The sequence below is a fragment of the Sinohyriopsis cumingii genome, chromosome 18, assembly GCF_028554795.1.
Source record: "Sinohyriopsis cumingii isolate HCF-2022 chromosome 18, ASM2855479v2, whole genome shotgun sequence".
Lineage (NCBI taxonomy): Eukaryota > Metazoa > Mollusca > Bivalvia > Unionida > Unionidae > Sinohyriopsis > Sinohyriopsis cumingii.
The window spans coordinates 12,826,744-12,850,206 of record NC_142978.1 but is presented as its reverse complement, the minus strand read 5'-3'; the positions used below and the strand labels follow the sequence as shown (position 1 = coordinate 12,850,206).

The 23,463-nt window shown below is 38.8% G+C and overlaps 1 protein-coding gene across 1 annotated transcript in view; it reads right to left on the bottom strand.

The window, feature by feature from the left end:
- The window catches only part of LOC149776082 (dipeptidase 1-like), a 79,071-nt gene extending 56,719 nt beyond the window's left edge, over positions 1–22,352 (bottom strand). The window contains exons 1-3 of the mRNA XM_089942359.1: positions 22,003–22,352; positions 20,519–20,660; positions 19,759–19,891 (exon numbers count right to left, since the gene is read on the bottom strand). Coding sequence (XP_089798485.1) covers positions 19,759–19,891; positions 20,519–20,660; positions 22,003–22,280 — 553 coding nt within the window. The 5' untranslated portion in view covers positions 22,281–22,352. The remainder of the gene's footprint in view (positions 1–19,758; positions 19,892–20,518; positions 20,661–22,002) is intronic.
- Positions 22,353–23,463: the final 1,111 nt, after the last annotated feature.

Sequence of the window (23,463 nt, the reverse complement as noted above, 5' to 3'; positions counted from 1 at the left end):
ATCCCCGCATCGACACTCAAACCAAAAAACAAATCATTTTGAAACCTGGAGGGAGCGGTACTCTAGGAGGGGTCATCATTCGCTCACTCTTAAGATGGGATCCTAATGCCCCCAAAGTTATCCCTAAGACAAAAGTCCAACGAAGCCCCAAGAAGAAAAAGAAAAAGACCAAGTCCCCAAGAAGAATAACTTCTCCAGTGGCAGGACCCTCCTCTTACCAGACACCACCACCATCACCCCGGAAAAAGAAAAGAAGCCCCCAGAAAAAGAAACAGAGAAAAAGTCCTCAAAAAAAGAAAAGTCCACAGAAGGAAACTAGTCGCAAGAGAGGCACTTCGGCCAGGACGCAACCTTACACTCGCAAGCCACGACCTGCCACAACGTCTCCGGCAGCCTCACGTTTGTCCACTTCTCCGTTGATGTCACCAGGAACTGAAGAGTACTTGGAGACGTTGATTACACCAAGAACTTCTCCGTTGATGACCCCCAAAAGAACTTCCCCAGTGGCAGGACCTTCCAATTTAGCGGCAGTGGCTGCTGCTCACAAAGTACCTTCTCCCAAAATCAAAGTCCATGAAAGATCGGGCATGTTACAAAGTTTACTGGATTTGTCCAAGCAAGAACTGGCTCGATTTAGTCCGTTACGTACCCCTGCACGACGTGTCATGCCTGTCCTCAAACTGATACGACGTAAAGACAATCAATGGCGACGCGTTCCAGTATAAAAAAGGCCTGTGACCGAGTAGGGTATCAGTGTTTTTAGGTGCTCCTAAAGACTCAAAGATGTCACCCTCCAGAAAACCCCAAGGAAAGAAAAGGAAAGGACTACCACCACGTTTAGCCAAACATGGGGACATGTTATCTGTCCTGTCCAAAGCTTCTCCACCCCTACGAAAAAAACTCATTCAAACGGCCTCCAAAGAGGTCATCGATACCGTGTGCGAATGTTGTTTGAACGTTTTGAAAGGCACGATCCCTTTGTCCAAACACCAGAAACAATGCTTAGGCAAACATCGTCACGTTCTTCGGAAAATGGTTCAAAAGAAAATTCCCATTCGTCAAAAAAAGAAGATGTTGGTCCAACGTGGAGGCATTTTACCTCTCTTGTTAGGCCCCATACTGAAAGGAGTCTTGGGAACCATGTTGGGAGGACTGATGGGAGCAAGATAAAAAGGCCTTCGGAAGTCCCAAGATCTCAGAATTCACCCCTGACAACCCCATGGAAGGACGAAAACTAGCTTTAGTGCCTTACAAACGATGGATGGAATACCATCGGTGGCAAGAACAACGCACCCCGCATTTACCTCCCAATCCCAATTTGAGCGAGATGTCCCAGTTACAACACGAATTGCAATCCTTGCTGGATCGCCAAGATTTGTCCGAAACAGAAAAATCGCAAAAGTACGGTCAACTCTTGCAACGACTGCAACTCTTTCACCAGAAAGCTTTAGACGAAACAGCTTTACCCACTTTGAAAGATTTTAAGACCTTGATGAAAAGTCCAGCACCATCACCAGTACCAGTACCAGTACCACCAGTACCCGTGACCAAGACAGAAAATGGAAAAGAAGAAGAAGAAGAAGGGTTTCAAACTCCACCAGAAAAAGTACGCAAGTTAACAACACCACCTACCTCCAGAATTGGATGGATTAAAAAGATGATGGCCACCCCTTCTTCCTCACAAGAGAAAAAGAAAGTGAAGACAGAAGTGAAGACAGAAGTGAAACAAGAACCGATATCCCCCGCTCAGACATCCTCCTCCTCCTCTTCGACACCTATTGCTGGCCGCACACGCAAAGCCTTGCAATCCAAGAAAATACCCCAAGAGAAAAAGAGTAGCCTCTTCCAAGAGTGGGTGCCTTATTAAGACACCAATCAACACAAAAAAATGGAAAAAGTCTTAGCTAGCATTTACTACGATCCCTCCCATCCTGCAGGTTACGCAGGAGTTCAAAAATTGTATCGTGCTGCCAAAACGCGACTGAAAAGTCTCCGTTTACCTCAAGTGCAACGATGGTTACAAGAACAAGCTACCTACACTTTACACAAACCCATTCGACGCAAGTTTGCCAGAAGTCGCACCCGAGTGGAAGGCATCGATCATCAATGGCAAGCCGATTTAGCCGATGTCTCTCATTTGGCCAGCTACAATCGTGGTTACAAATATTTGTTTTGTGTCATCGACGTCTTTTCCAAATTTGCCTGGGTCGTGCCCTTGACTTCCAAATCGAGCAGCGAGTTAGTGCAAGCCCTGCAACAGGTGTTGAAACAAAGCGGTCGTCGCCCTCTTCGATGGCAAACGGACAAAGGCACCGAATTTCTGAACCAAGCTTTCCAAAAAGAATTAAAGAAACGTGACATTCATTTTTTTACCACCGAGAATCCCGAAACCAAAGCCAGCATCGTGGAACGTTTTCAACGCACTTTGAAAGAACGCATGTGGAAATATTTTACGCATCACCACACTCTGAAGTACATCGACATCTTACCGCACCTGGTGCAAGCGTACAACCAATCTTACCATCGAAGCATCGGACGTGCCCCGCAAGACGTGACTCCCGACAACGAAGTGCTGGTGTTCGAGCGCCTGTTCGGTACGTCCCCGACGAGGGCTGTCCCCAAGAAAAGTGGAGAGTTGACCGTAGGAGATTGGGTGCGCATTGGCAAAACCAAACGCACTTTCGACAAAGGTTACTTACCTAACTGGACGACCGAATTGTTTCGCGTCACTGGACGAGTGCATGGCCGTCATCCTGCCGTCTATAAATTGGAAGACATGAACGGAGAAGTACTCAAAGGAACGTTTTATTTGCCCGAGTTACAACGTGTCACCAAAAAAGAAGACGACGTGTACGACATCGAAAGCATTCTCGAACGCAGAACCCGTAAAGTGGGCAAACGACGTGTCAAAGAAGTCAAAGTACGTTGGAAAGGATATCCACCCAGTTTCGATTCTTGGATCGACGCTTCGCAAGTCATCGACTATAAAAAGAAGAAGTGACCATCATGCCCTTTCACACAGCAGCAGACGCAGCTACGTCGACCAGTCCTTCTTCCCCTAGTTCTTCTGTGCAAGATTTACAAAAACAACCCTTGTGGGTGTGGTGTGGAGAACGTGTGCCTAAAACGCAAATCGTCTTTTTCTGCCAAATCTTCGTGGTGTATTGTGTCATCGGGGCAGCCATCGCCAATTTGAGTTTGCAACAAGGAGACAAACAATTGTGGACCATTTTATTGAGCAGTTGCATCGGTTACCTGCTTCCCAACCCCTCCCTGAAATTCTCCTCGAACGGGAACGTTGTGTCCAGTGCCAGTGCCAGTCACCACTCCAACAACCACAACCAGAACCCCATTTTGGGCGGAGACACACCTCTGACATCCACTAATATTCCCTCGGACAGCCACAGAACTCTGGAATTATGAGTCACCAAAACCAATTTTACTTAACCTTACCCAGTGACAGTTCCATGGAGGTGTTTCCCAATAACACGTTGTGCTGTTACACAGCCAAATTACCTCAGGCCATCCCCTTAGATCACGAAGCCCATTGGGAAGTGGCTTTGGTAGAAATGATTCACCCGACCCAAGTCCTCAATGTCATTGACGATCAAAGTAAATTTACGGTGGAAGTTTATGACGAACCATTGCAAAAGTGGATGAATGACAATAACAAATATCCCCATAAAAAACAAAACAAAGTCAATCCAAAGTGGACCGACTATGAGTTGTTCATTCCCTCAGGCTATTATTTTAGTGGTCAACATTTGGTCAGCGCCATAGCCTCCAAGTTTAATGGCGTGTTTGGGGAAGCTTTTAAGACTTTCAAGGCCAAAGCTGTCACCATGGAATACCACAAAACAGCTCGTCGCTTCCTGATGAAATTTCCTGAGGGGGAAAAAATCATGGGTTTCTATTTTAATGATGAATTGTTTGACATGTTGGGTGGTGACATAAAGATGAGGAAGAAAGTAGAACAAACACCACTACCCCAAAAAGCCGTCATTTACGACAACGATACTTTTGTCAAGTATTTTCGTACCCCGGTAGAACTGAACCAAGGACTGAATTTGATCTTTGTGTATTCCGATGTGGTGGAATACAACGTGGTGGGACACACCTCCGTGCCGTTACTGCGTGTCATTCCTTTCAAAGTGGACTCTGCCACAATCGCTGACGAGGAAGGTGGAAACACTTACCACGTCCACCGCCAATTTGTCCATCCTCACTATTTGCCGGTCAGCAAGTCGTATTTGGACACGGTCAACATTACTATAAAAGGAGATTTGGGACAAAATATTCCATTCACCAAAGGAAAAGTCACGGTGAAACTCCATTTTCGAAAACGGTTCTTTCACGACTCGTAAGTAAGTAAGTCATGTATCCAGTGTACCAAGGGGTGGCTCGACAGCAAGGACACGGTTTAGGAGACATGTTAAAATCGGCCTTTCGTTCGGTGGCTCCAGTCTTGAAACCGATGGTGACACGAGGATTGCACGCCTTGAAAGATGCGGCACTGACACAAGGCAAAGAATTTCTCCAAAATGTCATCATCGACAAACAAAACCCTAAAGAAGCCTTCATGAGGGCAGGCAAAAATGTCTTGCTGCAAACGGGCAAAGACATTTTAGGCCGACGAGACACACCTATAAATGCCCTGCACGCTACCGAGTCAAGCATTCAGCAAGGACAAGGCAGAAAGAGACGACGAAGAAGAAGAAAACACCCTTTCACCAGACTTCAAGCGAGAAAGGCCAAGAAAAGAAGAACCGTTCGAGACTTAGACGTTTTCGATTATTGAGACACAGCAACAACAAAAAATGATGCACCGAGAGTCTTGTGCTTGTTCCAAGACGGAACTGGATCTGTTTGCCATGCCCCCCACCATGATGACGATGCAAGAATCCCAATGGGTGGAATTTCTTCCTATCTCCTCTTTGACCGATTCTGCTCCCATCGAGTTCGAAATCAAAGGACAACCCGAAGATTACATCGATCTAAATAGCAGTTACCTGTACTTGAAAGTCAAAGTAACCGAAGCGAACAACGATGACCTAGACAATACTGATGCAGTAGCTCCCGTCAACAATTTCATGCATTCCTTGTTCAGCGAAGTGGACTTGTACTTGAATAACAAACTGGTCAGCAGCAGCATGGATACTTACCCTTATCGAGCGTACCTGGAAAATCTCTTGACGTATGGAATAAACGCCAAGAATACTCATCTAGATGCTTGCGTGGTATGGAAAGCTGACCCAGCAACTAAGTTCAACGCTATTGTACTTGCTGCGGATGCTGCACATTCAAAGGGATTTGTAGACCGACGAGCGAAAATTGCTGGAAGTCGTAGTTTAGAACTGATGGATCGCTTGCATTTGGACATGTGGTTGCAAGAAAAGTATTTGCTGAACGGGGTGGATGTCCGCCTGAGACTGAATCGCAGCAGTGCCACTTTCCATTTGATGGCTGCTAATGATGCCACTTATAAAACCAAAATCCTAGAAGCCAGACTCTACGTGCGTCGTGTGGAAGTGTTACCTAAAGTAGGTAACGACATCAGTCAAACATTGAGCAGAACAACCGCCAAGTATCCGATCCGACGTGTGGAAGTGAAAACGTTCACCATTGCCTCTGGACTCCGATCCATGATCCAAGATCATCTGTTCCAAGGACAGTTACCCAAACGTTTGATTGTTGGTATCGTCAAGAATTCAGCCTTCAACGGAGCCTACCACGAAAATCCTTTCCTCTTTAATCATTACAATGTGTCCAAGATCGAAGTCAGTCACGACGGCAAGACCTTGTGTACCCGGCCTTTAGAACCTAAGTTTGGTGACGGGAATTATTTGAGGTCGTACTTGTCCCTGTACGAAGCTACCGGACAGTTAGGAACCAACACCAGTCACGGCATTACGTACGAAGATTATGCAGGAGGCTACGCTTTATGGGCTTTCGATTTCACTGCAGACCAAGGCAGCGACGAGGGACATTTCCACCCTATAAAATCAGGCCAGATTCGTGTGGAACTTCAGTTTACTACAAATCTAACAGAGACGGTGAACGTCCTCCTGTATGCAGAATTCGATAATACCATAGAAATCAACAGTTTGAGAGAAGTCATTCTAGACTATTAGAAGCCATGGAAGACTGTTATCCCTCTTTACCTAGTGGAGAAACTTTGGAGATGAAATGTGAAGAGACCGTGGAAAAAGAAGAATCCCAAGACAAAGACGAAGAAGATATCATGATGAAGTCAAGATGGCCAGAACAAGAAGCCCATTTAGTCTCCTGTTTTGCCAAACACTTGGTCGACAAAATGACGGAATTGATCAAGAAAAATTGCTATGGATGTCAAAACGATCATCCCAGTCAAATTCAACACGATAAATGCCTAATGTTAAGTCAAGAAGAAAAATTGGACGAGTATCTGGACGAAGCTTGGAGTCTCATCTCGAACAAAGACGTGTTGCATCAGTGGTATAAAGACTTGCGTGAACATTCTTGTCCACCATTAACCACTCAAGAGATCCATCGTATCGAAGCTCTCCTGAATCAGAGTGAGGAAACAGAACGAATAACCGTTTATTCCTCAGATATTTTCAAGCAAAAAGTCAGGATCGAATTGACGACGTATTATTACCTGTGAAGAAGAAAAAAACAAACACAAAACAATGGATACCTGGGAACTTTATTACCTTTTGAACCACAGTTCGTATACGGCTTCTTGGAATCCTGTCGTCTGTGCTAAAGATGAACTCCCTCATCGCAAACCTAAAGACCATCAAGCTTACGTGATCAACACGGACGACAGTCATCTCCCAGGAACCCACTGGGTAGCCGTTTACTTTCCTCAAGAAGGCTGTGTGGAATATTTCGATTCGTACGGATTGCCCCCTTTGGAAGACGATATCATCAACTTTATGAGAAGAAATGCTCAGACCACCCGATTCAATAATGTGAAATTGCAAGGCACAGATTCCTTGGTGTGTGGACAGTACTGTGTGTATTTTCTGCATCATCGCAGCCTGGGCTATTCCTTAGAACATTTAGTGACTCATTTCGATCCTCGTTCTTCTGCTAGAAACGATGTGAAAGTAGATCGATGGTTTTGTGACCATTATGCTTATCTTTTGTCTCAAGCTAGGAAACGTAGTGTCCATCAATGGCCTAATAATTTCCAACAGTGGAAATCACAATTTCATTCACAACGTTGTCAGCCCTGTTTAAAGTAGATTGTATTTGAAAAAAATTGTTTGATGTTATAGTGTTGGATTATTGTTAAAAATGTTGTTGTTAGTTAGTGTTAAGTGATTTTTGAATAAAAAATGTTGTGTTCAGAAAAAAATGCCTTTGTGGTTTGTTTAGCTATAAGAATGTTAGATTGATGCTCTTTCATTTCTTACTATCCCTCTCATGAACGTTGCGGCTCGAAAACCGTGTGGGGGGATGTTTTCCTTCACGTCCGCGCTTTAACTTTAAGAACCGGGTTGTTCCCAGTCTAGCCATCCATTGTCGACTCATCCTCCTAAGAAGATGTGCTCCAAACTAGCTAAGCTCAACGAAGCCTACGTGAATCTGCATAGGGTCAGACACAGTCTGATACCGAAACCAGAAGAAATAGAGAATGTGAGAATGTTAAAAATCACTGAAGACCTGATAGAAGAGCTCTTCAGAGAAGAAATGAACAGGGAGAAAGAAGAATGGACAGAGAAGTACAGACTTCAGAGACAGCAGCAACAGCAGCAACAGCAGCAACCTGAAGCTGACAGAGGCTTTGTCGATTGTCGTATCGACACCAAAGAATTCTTCTTCTCTTTCCGAAGAAGCAGACCTATCGCCAGAAAGTCTATCCTCAGAGGACATCGCATTCTTAGAAACTAAAAAGAATGCCATAACAAAAAAACAAAAAAACAGCCCTTTTCAGGGCTACCCAATACTCTAGAAAAGAAATAACTATTAATTTGCCAATGTGTGTAGGTAGAGTAGTGTGAAAATAAACACTAACTCTTTTTTTTAACAAATATTTTAGGGTATGTGTTTGTGTGATTGTGTTTGTAAGTGATAAAGTAGGTTGGTGTGGATAGTAGATTAAAATGATGTTTGTTTTTTTTGGGCTGTTTGAGGTGTATATTTGGGGTTAGATTGGATTGCTTTGCGTATGTGGATAGTCTATTGAAGTGATGGGTAGCATAAAAAGTGAGCGAGTGTTTCTTTTAGGTCCGCGCATTGTTGTTTTTTTTTTTGGTCATGATCTAGGTAAGATGAATTTTATGTTATTAGGGGGATGTTTTCCTTCACGTCCGCGCTTTCAGTATAAATTGAAACTCGTTCGGCAGTCCAGCTACCCTTGTTGATTGATCAACACCAAAAATGAACACGAGACTGGAGAAACTGTTGGAACTTCATGTGCATCTGGAATATGCCAGGCGCATATTAAATGAACTGGCCGCTGAAGCCATTGTCGAGGAGGGAAGGATAAGAGAGGAGGAAAGAAGAAAAAAAGAAGAGGAGGAGAGAAGATATAAAGAAGAGGAGGAGGAAAAGGAGAGAAGAAAAAATTTCAGAATCCCAGAGAGTGAAAATTGGGATTCTGAAGCGACATATCCTGCCTCTGCTCTCTCCCCCCAAAAGGTAAAAAGTAACTGGGGGATTAGATGTGTATGTGGTGCCAGGCCTGGAAGGTGCCACCATTAACCAGGTGTCCATGAAGTTCCAAACAAAACAGCCCTTTTCAGGGCTACCCAATACTCTAGAAAAGAAATAACTATTAATTTGCCAATGTGTGTAGGTAGAGTAGTGTGAAAATAAACACTAACTCTTTCTTAAGATATTGTGAGGGTATGTGTTTGTGTGTTTGTGTTTGTAAGAGCTCAGGTATGTTTGTGTGAATAGTAGATTATGGGTTTCTTAGCAAATGTGGAGAGTATAGTTAGGGTTATATTATATGAAATGAGAAAGTAGGGGGATGTTTTCCTTCACGTCCGCGCGTTGTTGGGTCATGATCTAGGTAAGATCCATTTTATGTTTTAGGGGGATGTTTTCCTTCACGTTCGCGCTTTTCGTATAAGAACCCACAGTATTAGTTGTTCAAACCATTCTGCAAAGAATACAAAGAAGATGGCGTCAAACCAAATGGACAAAATACAAAACTTGCAAGACGTTTTAGACAACTTAGGAATAATGGAACAGATGTTAATAAGACTCGTTGAAGACCATTATTCCTATAGTCCCCATCGTGTAAAGATGGAAATTAACAATTTAAGAAAAGCAAAGGACAAGATTAGTGGTGTGATGAAGGAAATAAAGGAGGAGAAGGAGGATGAAGAGGAAAAGATAAGAATAAGAACATGGAACGAAAAAATTGAAAAAGAAGAGGAAAATGAGAAGAGGAAGAAAGAAGAAGAGGAGGAAGAGAAGAAAGAAGAGGAGGAGAAAAAAAAGAAGAGAAAGAGTGTTGGAGATAAAATAAGAAGTTGGTGGAGGAAAAGAAGAAATTAGAAGCAGAAGAAAACCCAAAGGCCCTTTTCAGGGCCAGCCATATTTCTCGAAAAGAGATAGCCTTTCCATTGCCTACCCCTTTTTTAAAAAAATTTTTTTTAAATTTTTAAAAAAAAAAAATCCCATGTTAAATTCCCATTGTCCGTAGAGTGACCCACGATTTATTCCCATGTTAAATTCCCCTTGTCCGTAGAGTGACCCACGATTTATTCCCATGTTAAATCCCCTTGTCCGTACAGTGCCCCACGATTTTTCTCCATGTTAAATTTCCATTGTCCGTAGAGTGCCCCAAGGGTGTTTTTAATGCTAATTCCCATTGTCCGTAGGGTGCCCCCATTCACTACTACCATGACATTCACCGATGGCTAAAAAATTACAAAACCGTACAAAACTGCTGCGGCAGTAGTAATCCCTGAAACCAACACAGAATTCGGAGCTAGATTACCCGACACCTGCTCCATTTACACAGCCGAATTCTGGGCCACTACTGAAGCTCTAAAATGGATCCAACTAACAAACACTAGACAAGCAGTTATCATTAGCGACTCCCTTATCGTCATCAACTCGATTAAATCAAATCACTCTATCACAAGAAGCAACTTCCTGAAGGAAACCAACCACTTAATTAAACAACTGCTAAATAACAAACATATAATAGAGTTTATGTGGGTGCCTCCCATGTTGGACTAGCAGTAACGAGACCAAGCAGCTAAACAATATCTCCATGAACCTGACTCCATAGCATCATACTACAGCGTCCAAGAATTGTATAGCATCATCGGAACTAAAATCGGCAATAAGTGGCAACAACAATGGGATAGCAGCAAAAAGGGACGCAAGGTAAACTCCATAATAAACATTGTCACAAGACATACAAACCCACCACAACTCGTTAGAAGTATCAAAATCTTATCAATAGGATAATAATAGTCAAAACTAAATTAGCCAGCAGCTTTGGGAAATATTTGACAATCAACATAAACTCAAATGGCAAATGCCCACACTGTCCACTCCAAGAAGATTTAGAACACGTTTTTAACACCTGTCATAAGAACGGAACCCTAAGAACTAGGTTTAGGACTAAACAACATAAAATAGGGACCCCACTGACCTATCCAGATTTCCTCAAAGAACAAAACTTAAATAAAGACATTACTTACAAAAATATTATAAACTTAATCACCGACATTGGGAAAAAAGAGGGAATTTAAACAAAAGTGTATGACCCGCTAAACAATTAATACCTATCATTGAATTAATTAAAACTAAGGAACAGGCTAACAAACTAAATGTAATGAACAACAAAACCAGATGTCTTTGACATGTCTTAGCGACCCGAGCGTTCGGCAAAGATATCTGTCTTATCAAGATAGATTTAGCCTGAAAATAGCATCACATACATAACTCTATCCACAAGCCAGGATAATAATCAAAACAAAATAAGTCCAAGTCTTCCAAAACTAGTAGACAGGATAACAAACTTAAAATTAGGGAATAAATAAGAACAGATGTCTTTGACATCTGTCTTATCAAAATAGATTTTGCCTGAAAATAAAATAACATCACAAAAATAAAACAAAATAGGAACAATTATCATAATTAGTAGACAGGCTAATAAACTTAAAATTAGGGAAAAAATAAGAACAGATGTCTTTGCATGTCTTAGCGACCCGAGTATTCGGTAAAGATATCTGTCTTAATCAAATAGACTTAGCCTGAAAATAAAATGACAACATACTAATAGCTCCATCCAAAAAACTAGGAAAATAAATCAAACATAAAGATAAATTAGCAAGTACTTAGCCCATCCCTAAACCCACACATATAGAAAGAAATAAACTGCAATAACTCTTAATCTAGATTGTATATATATATATATATATATATATATATATATATATATATATATATATATATATATATATATATATATATATATATATTCTTTTCTTGTATATTGTATTTCTTTCTTTAAAAAAAATAATTATTTTTCTAGGGCACCACAATCCTACAACATAAAATTAAGGACACTAACATCTTTCCCTACCTCAAGGTGACCGCAGATTATATGTAGTACAACAAACGCAACTGCACTAACGCACAGCCTCTCTCTCCTCGAGGCACTAAACACAATTAGAATACCTAGATAAGACCCCCAAAACTAGAGTACATAAGGTGGTCTAAAAAGCCCAAGACCATCAGGCCCCACTGCACAAGGCGGCAAAGTGTATCAAGATAGGAAAACTTACTATAACCCCAAAATTAATACCGATAAGGTGGTCCAAACTCCAAGGACCATCACGCCGGCTGCACAATGCGGCAACCAAATACCTAGCGAAACTAGTTAGGACTATAAAATTAGGAATATATGAGGTGGTCCAAACCCCAAGGACCATCAGGACCAGTTGCACAACGCGGCGCACCATTAAGACTAGGAAAGTTTAAATAACCATACACAAAAAGGTGAACCCAAACCATGAACCACCCCACCCAAATCAGACTCAATAAAGTTTAAATAACCCTAAGACTATCACTAAGCGGTCCCTGTTGCGGTACTATCTTTAAATAAAAACCAAAACGGCGCAGGATATATATCCAAAAATCCGTCAAGACGATAATTCATTAACCTTTAGGCAAGGGAGTCAAACAAAATATACCCTGGATAAACCAAGGTGCCTTCCTAGTGAGCAGTCTTCTCCTTGACCGAACCTCCCTTCTCGCCACCACCGGACATTAAATTAATAAACGTGCATAGCACATATTAACATTTCAAGGCATTAAGTTAATGCGCTCTTTATTGATCGACAGAAAGTGGCACCAATAGAGTACGTAATATACAAAGACTGTTTACACTAGTGCAAACTTCTCTAGCTGGAGACTCGTGAATTGAGGGGTCTTCACCAGTTACAACCAGATACGGTGATCATAAGAGAATAAATTATTTGCTAAATGTCATGACGTTTAATGTTTTACTAAATAGCAGGAGCAACCCCCAACCCTTCACCCCCCCCCCCAAACAACGCCCCCCCCCCCAAAAAAAAAAAAAAACAGCAACAGACAATCCAACAAACTAACAAATAGACAAAAACAAAAAAACAAACAAAACAAAACAACACAAAAAGGAACTAATTTTAAGAGCACATCTGAACCCGTCTTGTATGCCCAAAAAGTGTATATATGGTTATCGGGTAAGGTTCACAATAGGGTTAAACTGCGGTGTTAGGAACGAACACCAGATTGATCGAATTGATCGGTCTTTAAATGTAGTTGGTGGGGGGAGGGGGGCGGGGGCAATGTCAGCTGCATGTTACCTTTTCAGGTTTATATATGGTTATATAGGTTAACAAGATGGACATCTCAATAGTTTCCATGATATGACCCATGGGTTCATTTCCTGCGGGATTTGATACTATCTCAAGACATGACCGAGGAGTCCCAGATGGATATCCGTTGACATGTAGATCATAGGTTATATATGCTATTTCGCGGCAAAGAGTTTTTTCAAATTTGTGTAAAATAACTCCTTCCAAGGGAGGATATACAAATTTCAGAAGCGTTAGTGCAATCTTCATTGATTTGAGTACCATTAACCCAAGTTTCATTCTTTTAGTTTTAAAGGTTTTGGATGACTCTAAGGACATTATATACGAAAGTACATAAGGTTTTGGATGACTCTAAGGACATTATATACGAAAGTACATAAGGTTTTGGATGACTCTAAGGACATTATATACGAAAGTACATAAGGTTTTGGATGACTCTAAGGACATTATATACGAAAGTACATAAGGTTTTGGATGACTCTAAGGACATTATATACGAAAGTACGTAAGGTTTTGGATGACTCTAAGGACATTATATACGAAAGTACATAAGTACGGCTGTAACGTATTGACTAGATCGAAATAGGATCGCACTTCCTTATTATCATTATTAAAAGAAGTGTGATTTGGAGTTTTAGCGTAGCTTTGTGTGTGTGGTTAGGATTTTTAACGTAGCTTTAACAATTTTTCAGTCACATCGCTACGATGTCTGCAGTGTGTCAGTTTATAGTGATGTCTAGCACTGGGGCACAATGTCGCAACAGGTAGCATGATGTCCCCCGCCCCCGGACACATTATCCTGTCACCAGTCATGCCCAATTTTGGACATATTTCTAGTGGAAAATGGAATAGAAAATAGAAGGTTTTAATGCAGCTGCCATAAATTTATATTAATATATGTATATACCATTCACAACGGCCATATAGATTGTTTTCTAGCGCACCCTCTTTTTTATACATGCAATTGTAAAATTATATAAGAAGAAAACCTTTCAGTTAACCGCTCCTGAAAAATTAACTCAGAATGTGCCTACTTATTATAGCTATGTTGCTGTATGACGGTCAATAACGCAATCTTAAAAAATTAGATTTGAATTCTTTCATAATTTTATTTCATTACACAGTATCACACACGTCGTTCTAGGACCTTGTATTCATTTTTTTCACTGGAAAGGAATAGGTCAAATTGACGCTTTGTTTCCGCATGTTTCTTGTAGCACTTTAAAGTTTGGCATGCGTTACGGGTTCACCGAGACCCGGACCCTGTCGGAACGATTGACAAAATTAGGAAACAGGTGAGCCTAGACATGAGCTATTTTGTGTATATTTTAGAGAAATATTGACCATAATGCCTGATCTCCCCTTTATATGAATAAATGGACTGGATATTTTCAATAACAATGAATGCAACTAACATTTTAAGTGGTTAATAACAATAATACCAAATGCTGTTAAATTATAAATAGGATATTTATTGTAGGACTCATTTGTTTCGGCCAAGACAGTGAAGCATTTTGTCGTCACGTCGACGGTTATACGGAAAGGGCACTTAGACTGACGAACGACTCCCCAATTTATGTGGTTCAGAACAGTTTAATACACAAATTGCTTGCATTTCATCACCGATACAAATACCCTGAATAATGTGAGATGAAAATTCCAAAGGAACTGCCCTCCCTCCCAGTTAAATAATGTCGATGAAGTATTCTTATATGTGATTCATGTTTTAACATAAAAAATAGAGAGGGATGTATGTATGAAAGTGACTATTTCTCATAATGTGCTTAGTGCATAAAATTATATTCTGTTTAGTTGATGTAATGTTATGCATGATAACCATGTAGAATCTAGAATGTTGCATATATATTCCATATATTAATTAAACATGTATCAATGTTTGTTTTGGTTTCTTTGTTTGTTTGTTTTCTTATGTTTTTATTTGTATTATACATTAGTGAATGTATTATGCATTAGTGATTGTATTTTCCTTTTCTATTCTAATATGTTAATCAGTAACAAAGTTAAGAAAGGAGAAAATAAAATTTATATTTATTTTAATCTCAGTTTTACAAACAAATAATAATTTTTAATGAGAGTTTAGAACCTATAAGAAACATTATGTTCATTAGAGTTACGGTGTTAAAAAGAGAAGTAGTGGTTGATTATATTTATACTTCGTGGATACAACATTTCCTTAATTACATGATATATACAATTCCATTTTGTCCGGAAGTATAATTGTATGCATGTATTGATGGAAACAGCTTTACAAAGACTGATGTCCCTAATGATGACAGTCATCATTAAAATGATACACCCTTTACACATTATAACTAATTGAAAGGTAATTAAAATAGATATAAATGAATATTATTGGGTTCACCACAACGTAGATTTGTAAACAATACAAAAGGATGACAAAGAAATAAAATGTGCAAAATTATTACTGTGCACACTCATATTATAGTTGATTATATCAAAACATTACATAGCGAGGAAAGTGCAAATAAAACCAACTTTATGTTTGCATATATGTCGTAAATTACTACGTGTTGTCGGTGAGAAAGCTTGCCGGTAGCTTCTCGTGGGTCGGTGGTTCTTTCCGGGGTATTCCCGGTTCTTCCTACACCATTAATACTGGCCGCCATGTATAGCCTATCTTGTGCTGAAAAATGGCGTTAAACCCTATAACAACAACAAAACAACGTGTGTCGGTGCTTTGTCCGAAAACAATATGGTAGCAGCCAGGCAAAGTGACATCATGGTCTATTTTTAGCACAATGTAGATTTCAGTACAAGCGCCATTGGCTTACATTACAGATTTGTTACCCTACTGAGATCGACAGGAAAGCTCTGTTGACACTGAACCGGAAGGTGCTAAACGTGATGCAAGCCTATTGACAAGTCATAAATCTATAAGTTAGTTCACTAGAAGCCCGGAAGGAGGCTCGAAGTAATAAAAAAGAACGCAGGGTTCGTGACAAGTAACTGTCCAGAGATAGCACAAAAGGAGCTGAAAGGATAAAAAAATTCCCATTTTGTTTCGAAAGTTTCTAAAAACAACGACCCATTCTGTAATACTATTAAAACTATGATAACCAATGCATGCGCAAGGAATGACTCAGAGGGAAGTTATTATGATCTTTTGGTGAGCTTTTCTTTGGAGAATTCGAAGAGTTTGTTGAAGGCGAGATAGCTCCACAGGTTGTCGAAGAGGAACACAATGAGGAGAAAGAGAGCTAGATATGCTAAATGACGTCATTGATTTAAGCTATATATTACGACTCTGTGGTCAAAAACTAAGTAATAGAAAGATGCAAAACCAACACTGTTTTTAATTATCAAAGCTATAAATGAAAATGTGAGAGGAACTTAAAATATTATGAAGTGAATAATCCTGATAAAGTTCTATACAAGTACAAAAGAATGAAAAGTTCCATATAAATTTCAAAACCAGAAATGTACTTGCCCACTAAGAATTATGAAGTAGTCCAGTTGGCGTTATCCAGAACTCCTTTGAATAATTCATAATAGTTCCAGAATAATATTATAGTCCAAATAATGATTACCTTCTGTTTCCAGTGAAAAGTCCAAACATATGTTTTTCCTCTCGAATAATATCTAAGTACAACATAAAATACGTATGCAGAATTATAGCAGGAACAGAAGAAATGAGGGTGACTCCAAAAAATGGGAATGAATCTGATTGGTCAGTTCTCTCCTTATATACACCTCCATTAAGACTATATTTTACAACATATCCAACGTGACAAATCTTACTAATCAAATTTAAGAAACTGCCTATTCATGTGACGTAGCCCAACCAATGGAAAGTTAATGAATTCATCTAGAACCGCACAAGCCCCATCAGCCAATGAGAAATTGAGCCAAAGATGTCGCTAAGTCATATAAATAAGATTATTATTAGCAATTGTCAGAACATACGTAAGAATCTATATATATAGATCCTATGTAATATTGAGCTCAGAATATTCCTGAAACAGACTCTAGTCACGTAGGCAAAATCTACTAAAAGATAATCTGTACAATTTACAAATATGAATAAAATTAAATACGTTCGATATAGTCATGTGCCAGGGGTTATAAAACTATAGATATATACAGCACCTCCCCTAACAAGGAAAAGAAAGAATTAAATGTCAAATATGCTTCAGTAAGCTATGACACCAAGGTTGATTTTATTTGTGTCAATTAAATTTTCGAATGTCCTGCTACAAATGTGTGTCAGAAGAAAAGCAACGACCTTATTGACATTGCTAGGCAAGAACTTTAAGCATGGAGTGTCTCTGCTTTTGCGTCGACAAATTGAGAAGACAAGACTTGTGTCAAATTGGGGAAATTGGGGAAAGTGTAGCAGTGGGGTTCAAGAAAGAAAATTGAAATAAATGTCTGTTCTACGGAACTTAGATGCCTCGAAAATGATAATGAGTATATGTACTACTTTAAATAATTTATTTATATTTTTATTTATTGTCTTGGCTTTATTAAGATAAATATGCGACAACGCGAGACATTTAATCTCTCTCTGTGACCTCGGGTAGTTCTTGCTTAATAGTTCTGACAAAGTTTACATACAAAATGTAGATGGCCAGATAGTTCACAAATGTGTAAAAACTAAATAATGAAATAAAAAAATCAGATTCATGGAATTTACAGATTATTTGATCAGGTTATTTACATACGAATATAACTGATTTATTGTTGCCTCGAGCTGTTTATGTTTAATCTCGCTAACAATGTCGCAAGTGAAATTCGGTTGAATTTTTCCTATGCATATATGTACATTTTTCGATTAGACTTCAACGCAATTTAGTTATTTTCATAAATATAATCAGTGGAGAACGTACGTACTTTGTAGTGTCTGTTTAAATCAGGTAGTTAGCTGTTCAGAAATCGGAGAGCATAGTGGATACAATAAATAGGAAGATAAAACTACTCATTGTGTATACGATATCAAGCTAATAAATTTAGACATGAACCTAATGCTTCATCGAATTTTATTTCCTTGCAATAATATATTAAGTAAATACAATTTTTAAAAACTATGCTTGGCTATATAGTTAAAAATATTTATCAGATATAACTTAATCCTATGTTTAGAGAATTGAGAGAGAGAGAGAGATAGAGATACTTTTTAGACGAACCACGTCCTACTGCAGTCAATCTACATCATATCCCACTGTATTTAATTTAATTTATTACAAGGTTTGTCCAGCCTATTAACGGGGAAGGGTATTAAAGCACGACTGGATGGTGCGTTCTTCTCAGATTTTGGTCTTCAAACGCAAATCATTGTAGCGAAAGTGAAAAAGTGAAATCTAAATACAATTGAAATTCTATTCTTAGTATTGCGATGAATTTCAGCTTAGTTTGGAATGTTGTAGCTGATACAAAGGAGTGCATAAAAGTTGCATATACCTTCGCATATGTAATGGTGAACTCTGCTGGTTGGTCGTTGGAAACGACACAGCATGAAGACGTTCAAGTGCGTACATGCATTCGAAGAAAATAAAAGTCGATAAATACAGTGAAATGATTAGATAACCAACTGATATAGATAAATAAAGAAGTATGGAACTTTCCGCTTCCTTCAATAGGGAGTTAAATTTTGTATATTCATCATCGATTGGAACTCGTCAATCTCTCTCTCTCTCTCTCTCAGGCACACACACACACACACACACACACACACGCACACACACCTGGTGCCTAGGGTTGACAAATTCAGGAGCGGCATAATTTAATGATTCAGATTTCTCTAAAAATGTATACAGCTAAACTTTTATAATATTTTTAAGCGCTGAGGTCTTTAGGGGCTCTGGTGTTAAAGCTTTTCTTTGGGCGTGGGTGGGGGAGCAATTCTAACAGTGCCTAGAGGGAGCGAAATTATAAATCACACACACACACACGCGCGCGCGTGCACGCGCACGTACGAACAATCGCTACCTTCTTTAAGAAAAGGTATTTTTCATTGAAATATGACCAATAGGTCAAGGCATTTTTTTGCCCGATTTTTTGGTTTTGGGTCATTGTGTTGTTATTGTTTTTCTTGTTGTCGTCATCTTCATCGCCGTCCCTTCTGAGTATCTTGCACTGCAATGTTACATTTTACCTAGTTATTATTTATCTCCATTACAAACGAGTAGGTTACGCAAAAGTTCCTTCATATATCTTCGTGAAGCACACTTACGAAATAGCATAGGGGTTTTTTTTACGCTTGAAGCTTAGGAATATGTTTTTGAGTAAATTTACATTGCTCATCAAAGGCAGCCATCGCCGCCGCATAAGCTTCATGACTACTAAGTCGTCTCTGAAACAAGTCACCAGGTTGCGGTATTGCTTTCATGTCATCCGTTGCCTTGGTATTACTTCTGGGTCAAATATTCTTCAAATGGACAGGTCGGACAATCTCGTACAATATATAGGCATATATATTGTACCTAGCTCGAAGATTTCCTTAAAATTATAACAAAAACCGTAGCACATGTCAATCCTCGCCAGTATTTCGTTTTTGTTGGTGGTTCCAAGTTTGTTCGCGAAGAGTCACGGAGAACCGATAGCGCATGCAAAATTTTAAGGTGCGAAGAGAAATATGCGGTAACGGAGCGCCGCTGTCCCCCATTTTTGCCATGCCCTGCACGCAGAAAGTGAATTTGAGTCATGGGATGACACGTGCATCTTAGGACTGAGAAGTACCAGATGAAAAAAATAAAAATTTAGAAAATGAATATATACTATTGGGGCGATCTGACCGGTCCATAAACTAAGGACTATTTAAAGCTACGAATTGAAATATCGATATTTTTATCTTCAAAAAGATGATGGTATATCGATGATCCCTATATGGTGATGTCCTCTTTGCAACTCTTATCATTTCTGCTGTAATTCCGTTATGTTTTGATAGAAAATAGTTACATACCTTGTGCTGTGGTGACAAATTGGAAGACCTCTGGATACTTGTTGACGAATTTTCTTATTACGTCTAGCTGATCAAGAGACTGACGTACTGCGTCTTTGTACTGTGTATAGCATTCGACGTAAATTGCCCAGAACTACAATAAATTACAAGCACTGTAAAGTTCTATACATATCGAATACGATTTTAAATTACATCTATTGAACTGGGTGATATATTACTTCCGAACAGGAAATATATATCGAATTAGATGGTAAAATTACTTCCTAACATAAACGTATGCAATCTTATTAACATTATTTATGTAACTAATTTTGAGTTTATTTAAACTTTCAGCCTGTGAAAGTAGCAATTTAGACAGTTTTAGGCATAGCTGGTCATAATTGTTTCAAAATAATCAGCTTATTCAATTATTTCTATGTAACATGATCCAATTCAATCAACTGACTTTCAAACTAACTGACTTATGAACTCCTTAAAATCGAATTACCAAGCTAAGGAAATTACACAGTGACTGAATTTTTGAATATTTAGATAAGTGTTAACTTTTGATCAAAACTTGCGTAATTGCCACTACAGTTAACTGTCTGGTAGTCGTACAATCATTATATGTTGTTTTCGTTTGGGACATGCCGGTTCTAAATGCGACATGTATGCTCCAGTGCCGTAGTTCGACGGATACTAGTCGACGTTCAAAACTGTAATGCTCCGAAACTCGAAGCTATGCAATATATAAAGTAAAATCGATGTATATAATGTATACCTGAGCACCTACTATCCCTTGTCGTAGTCTGGGAATATCTGTGTGACTGATGTTCCATTCTTTTTGAAGATCACCGTTAAGGTCGATGCTGTACACTTTATTCTTTGCAAATGCTCGAAACTGCATAGCAAAATCATTATGCCTGCGAGCAAGAGAAAAGCAACTGCAAGAATATCTTCATAGGTATAGGGAAAAAATTACTAAAACATAATCTTAACTAAATTCTTAGAAAATCCACTGAGCAGAGATTTCACAGACGCACATAAAATGTTTATGGTATACAAGAGGTTATTATACCTTTTCATGTCGACTTTCAAGGAGGCTGGTGCAGGCAAGTATCCTCGAACAACGGCGCATGTAGAAATGCAACGTACAAAACGAATTGGTTGTGTTCAATCAATATCATGGAGAAATACCGAGGGAGGGGATAAGCAAAAGATGTTAATGTGTTGATTTCAAATAGTTTTGAGCCATATTTATTTACATCTTGTAGACTTCTGCTTCTATTCATTGTATTCATTTCTTATCAAAAAAGATGATAACAGAACGTAAATCGCTCATATAACATTGTATTACATACATAAAAAGAAGCATATTACAACACATGACAGGAGATTCGAGTACGTTTCTTATTTGTTTCGCTGTAAACCGAATTTTCTCATTTGATCTTCACTGGCATTAAACCAATCGAATGTTGCTTGTTTTTAATATCTGGTAAACTTATACCTAGGTGGCGCCTTTACGTCTCTTCATAAATCACCACCATCACCACAAGTTAATTTCGTCTTCAACTGTTCTTTGTTCTCATCACCTTTTCAAGAGTTATAAAAAATATAAAGTAACATGTCAAAAATTTAAAGATTGAACCAGCAGATGGTGCTTTAACTGTTAAATATATATTTTTGTCAAACTTAAACTAAAAATGACAACATGGGCAGTTCAAAGTCAGGCTAACATTACGGTCTAACAGACTGTCCAGACAGTGAAGTTGTTTACCAACGTCATCTAGTTAGCAGTTTGAATTGCTTATGCAATCAAAAAGGTATTTGCTCTGTTTTCATCCCATTGGATGATGGATAAAATATTAGGAACTAGAGGGAAGAACAGCGAATCATTCCAAATCCCGAATAACAAGTCAAAATTTAATTCAAGGTTTAGTTAATTTTTGAGAAATTCTACGATCAAGCATTTGGATAATATGCTGTGAGTCTGAACGATAAAGCCCAAAGTAAACCAAACGTTTTCACCTACTAGAATCAGTGGTCTAGACCGTATGTGAAAACCATGGATATATGTTATGAATACTCTTCATTGTTCCAGTCAGGAAGGCGATGGTTTCCACATGAAAATCGAATTTATTATCGGAAGTTCAACTATATCATTTCGCTCAAGAGAGCTGAAATAACAATATTGACTTTGATATTGCCGTCAACGACAATATTGATGTTGATGATGATGATATTGTTAAGAATTTTTTTTCTCACCCATCAACTAGAGGTGAACTTCCCAACAAACATTTCGCTTTGTCCAATTCCGGTGTCTGAGATCCTGGGTGCAACGCACACTCCCATGTTGACATTGTCTCTGTCTCACGACTTGAATCAGGTGTATCGGATTTCTTTCCAACCACGACGAGCGCTATCACCATTGCAATAATAACCAGAATTAAAACTATGATAAATCCAAAGAAAAACTTTTTACTTTGTATCGAACATTTAGTTCGGGTAAAAAGTTTTTCCGTCGATTGGGAGTAGTTTTCCATTGCGCGTAGAAACTATTTCAATCTGAACGTCTTCTTGTGGATGAGATATGATCCTAAATGGCAAATACTTATGATTCTAAGTGTCAACATTCATCGAAATATTGGGTTAAACGTATACTGTTGATACGTTATCTAGAGGGCAATGCAACCTTCTACTCATGCACATAATTAAATGCATACTTCAGTAGTGATGTCAGTTGATCCATTTGAGAGGAATATTATGGAGATCAAGCAATTAAACTTGTTTAGGTAAACTATCTTCTTAGATGTAACAATTATAAAACAGACTTATAGGTTACTGCATTTGTATGGGAAAATATGAACGAGTTTTCGGAATGAATACTGCACGAACCTGTGAGTGCAGTATATCCTTCCGAACAAAACGAGTTCATATTTTCCCATACAAATGCAGTAACCTTTTTATTATATGCTAATTTTTTTATTCTACCTAAGGTTTAATTATATAAACAAAATACACTACAAGAAACAACGTAAATGAATGAATTCCGTATTCCAAATTAAATACACAAGCGCAGATTTGACATTACAAAATGACATCATTATTAATGCGCACATAGCTCCACCCAGATAAATTTGAACTTAGTCGCGCGGTCGACATAACTTTGGAAAGAAAATGGCGTGTCTAGTTACAATTGAAATTTGCAGCCATATTGTGAATGAATGCGCATTGCAACGACTATTTTGGTATTTTGTTTCGATTCGACGAAGGTTTGTGATTTTGGACTGGATTCATCTGTGCAAATTATACATGAAATACATCGGATTGAAGTGGCGTGGGAGAAGCGTGTTTACGTCTGCAAATGTGTTTCTGTTTCTGTCATTGAATGTTTGAAATCATAACGTGGGAAAATATGAAGTCTTTCAATTGCAATTTTCAAAAAGACGCTATGGAATTTAATGTGTATTTCATTTTGAGTGCAGTATGGAGGATGCAGTTGCACTTATCATCGAAATTACAGCACACTTTCGAAATGTGTAATCCAGATTAAAAACCTATGACATGGCTCATGTAATTCGGATTTGCAGAACTAAGAAAAAACATTTTGAGGAAATTCAGGATGTAAAACTGTAAGTATATTTTATTTTGCTATTCTTATCACCAGATAAAGAATACAGTATATTCCTTGTCACTTGTATGTTGTTTGTAAGAACATAATCGTCC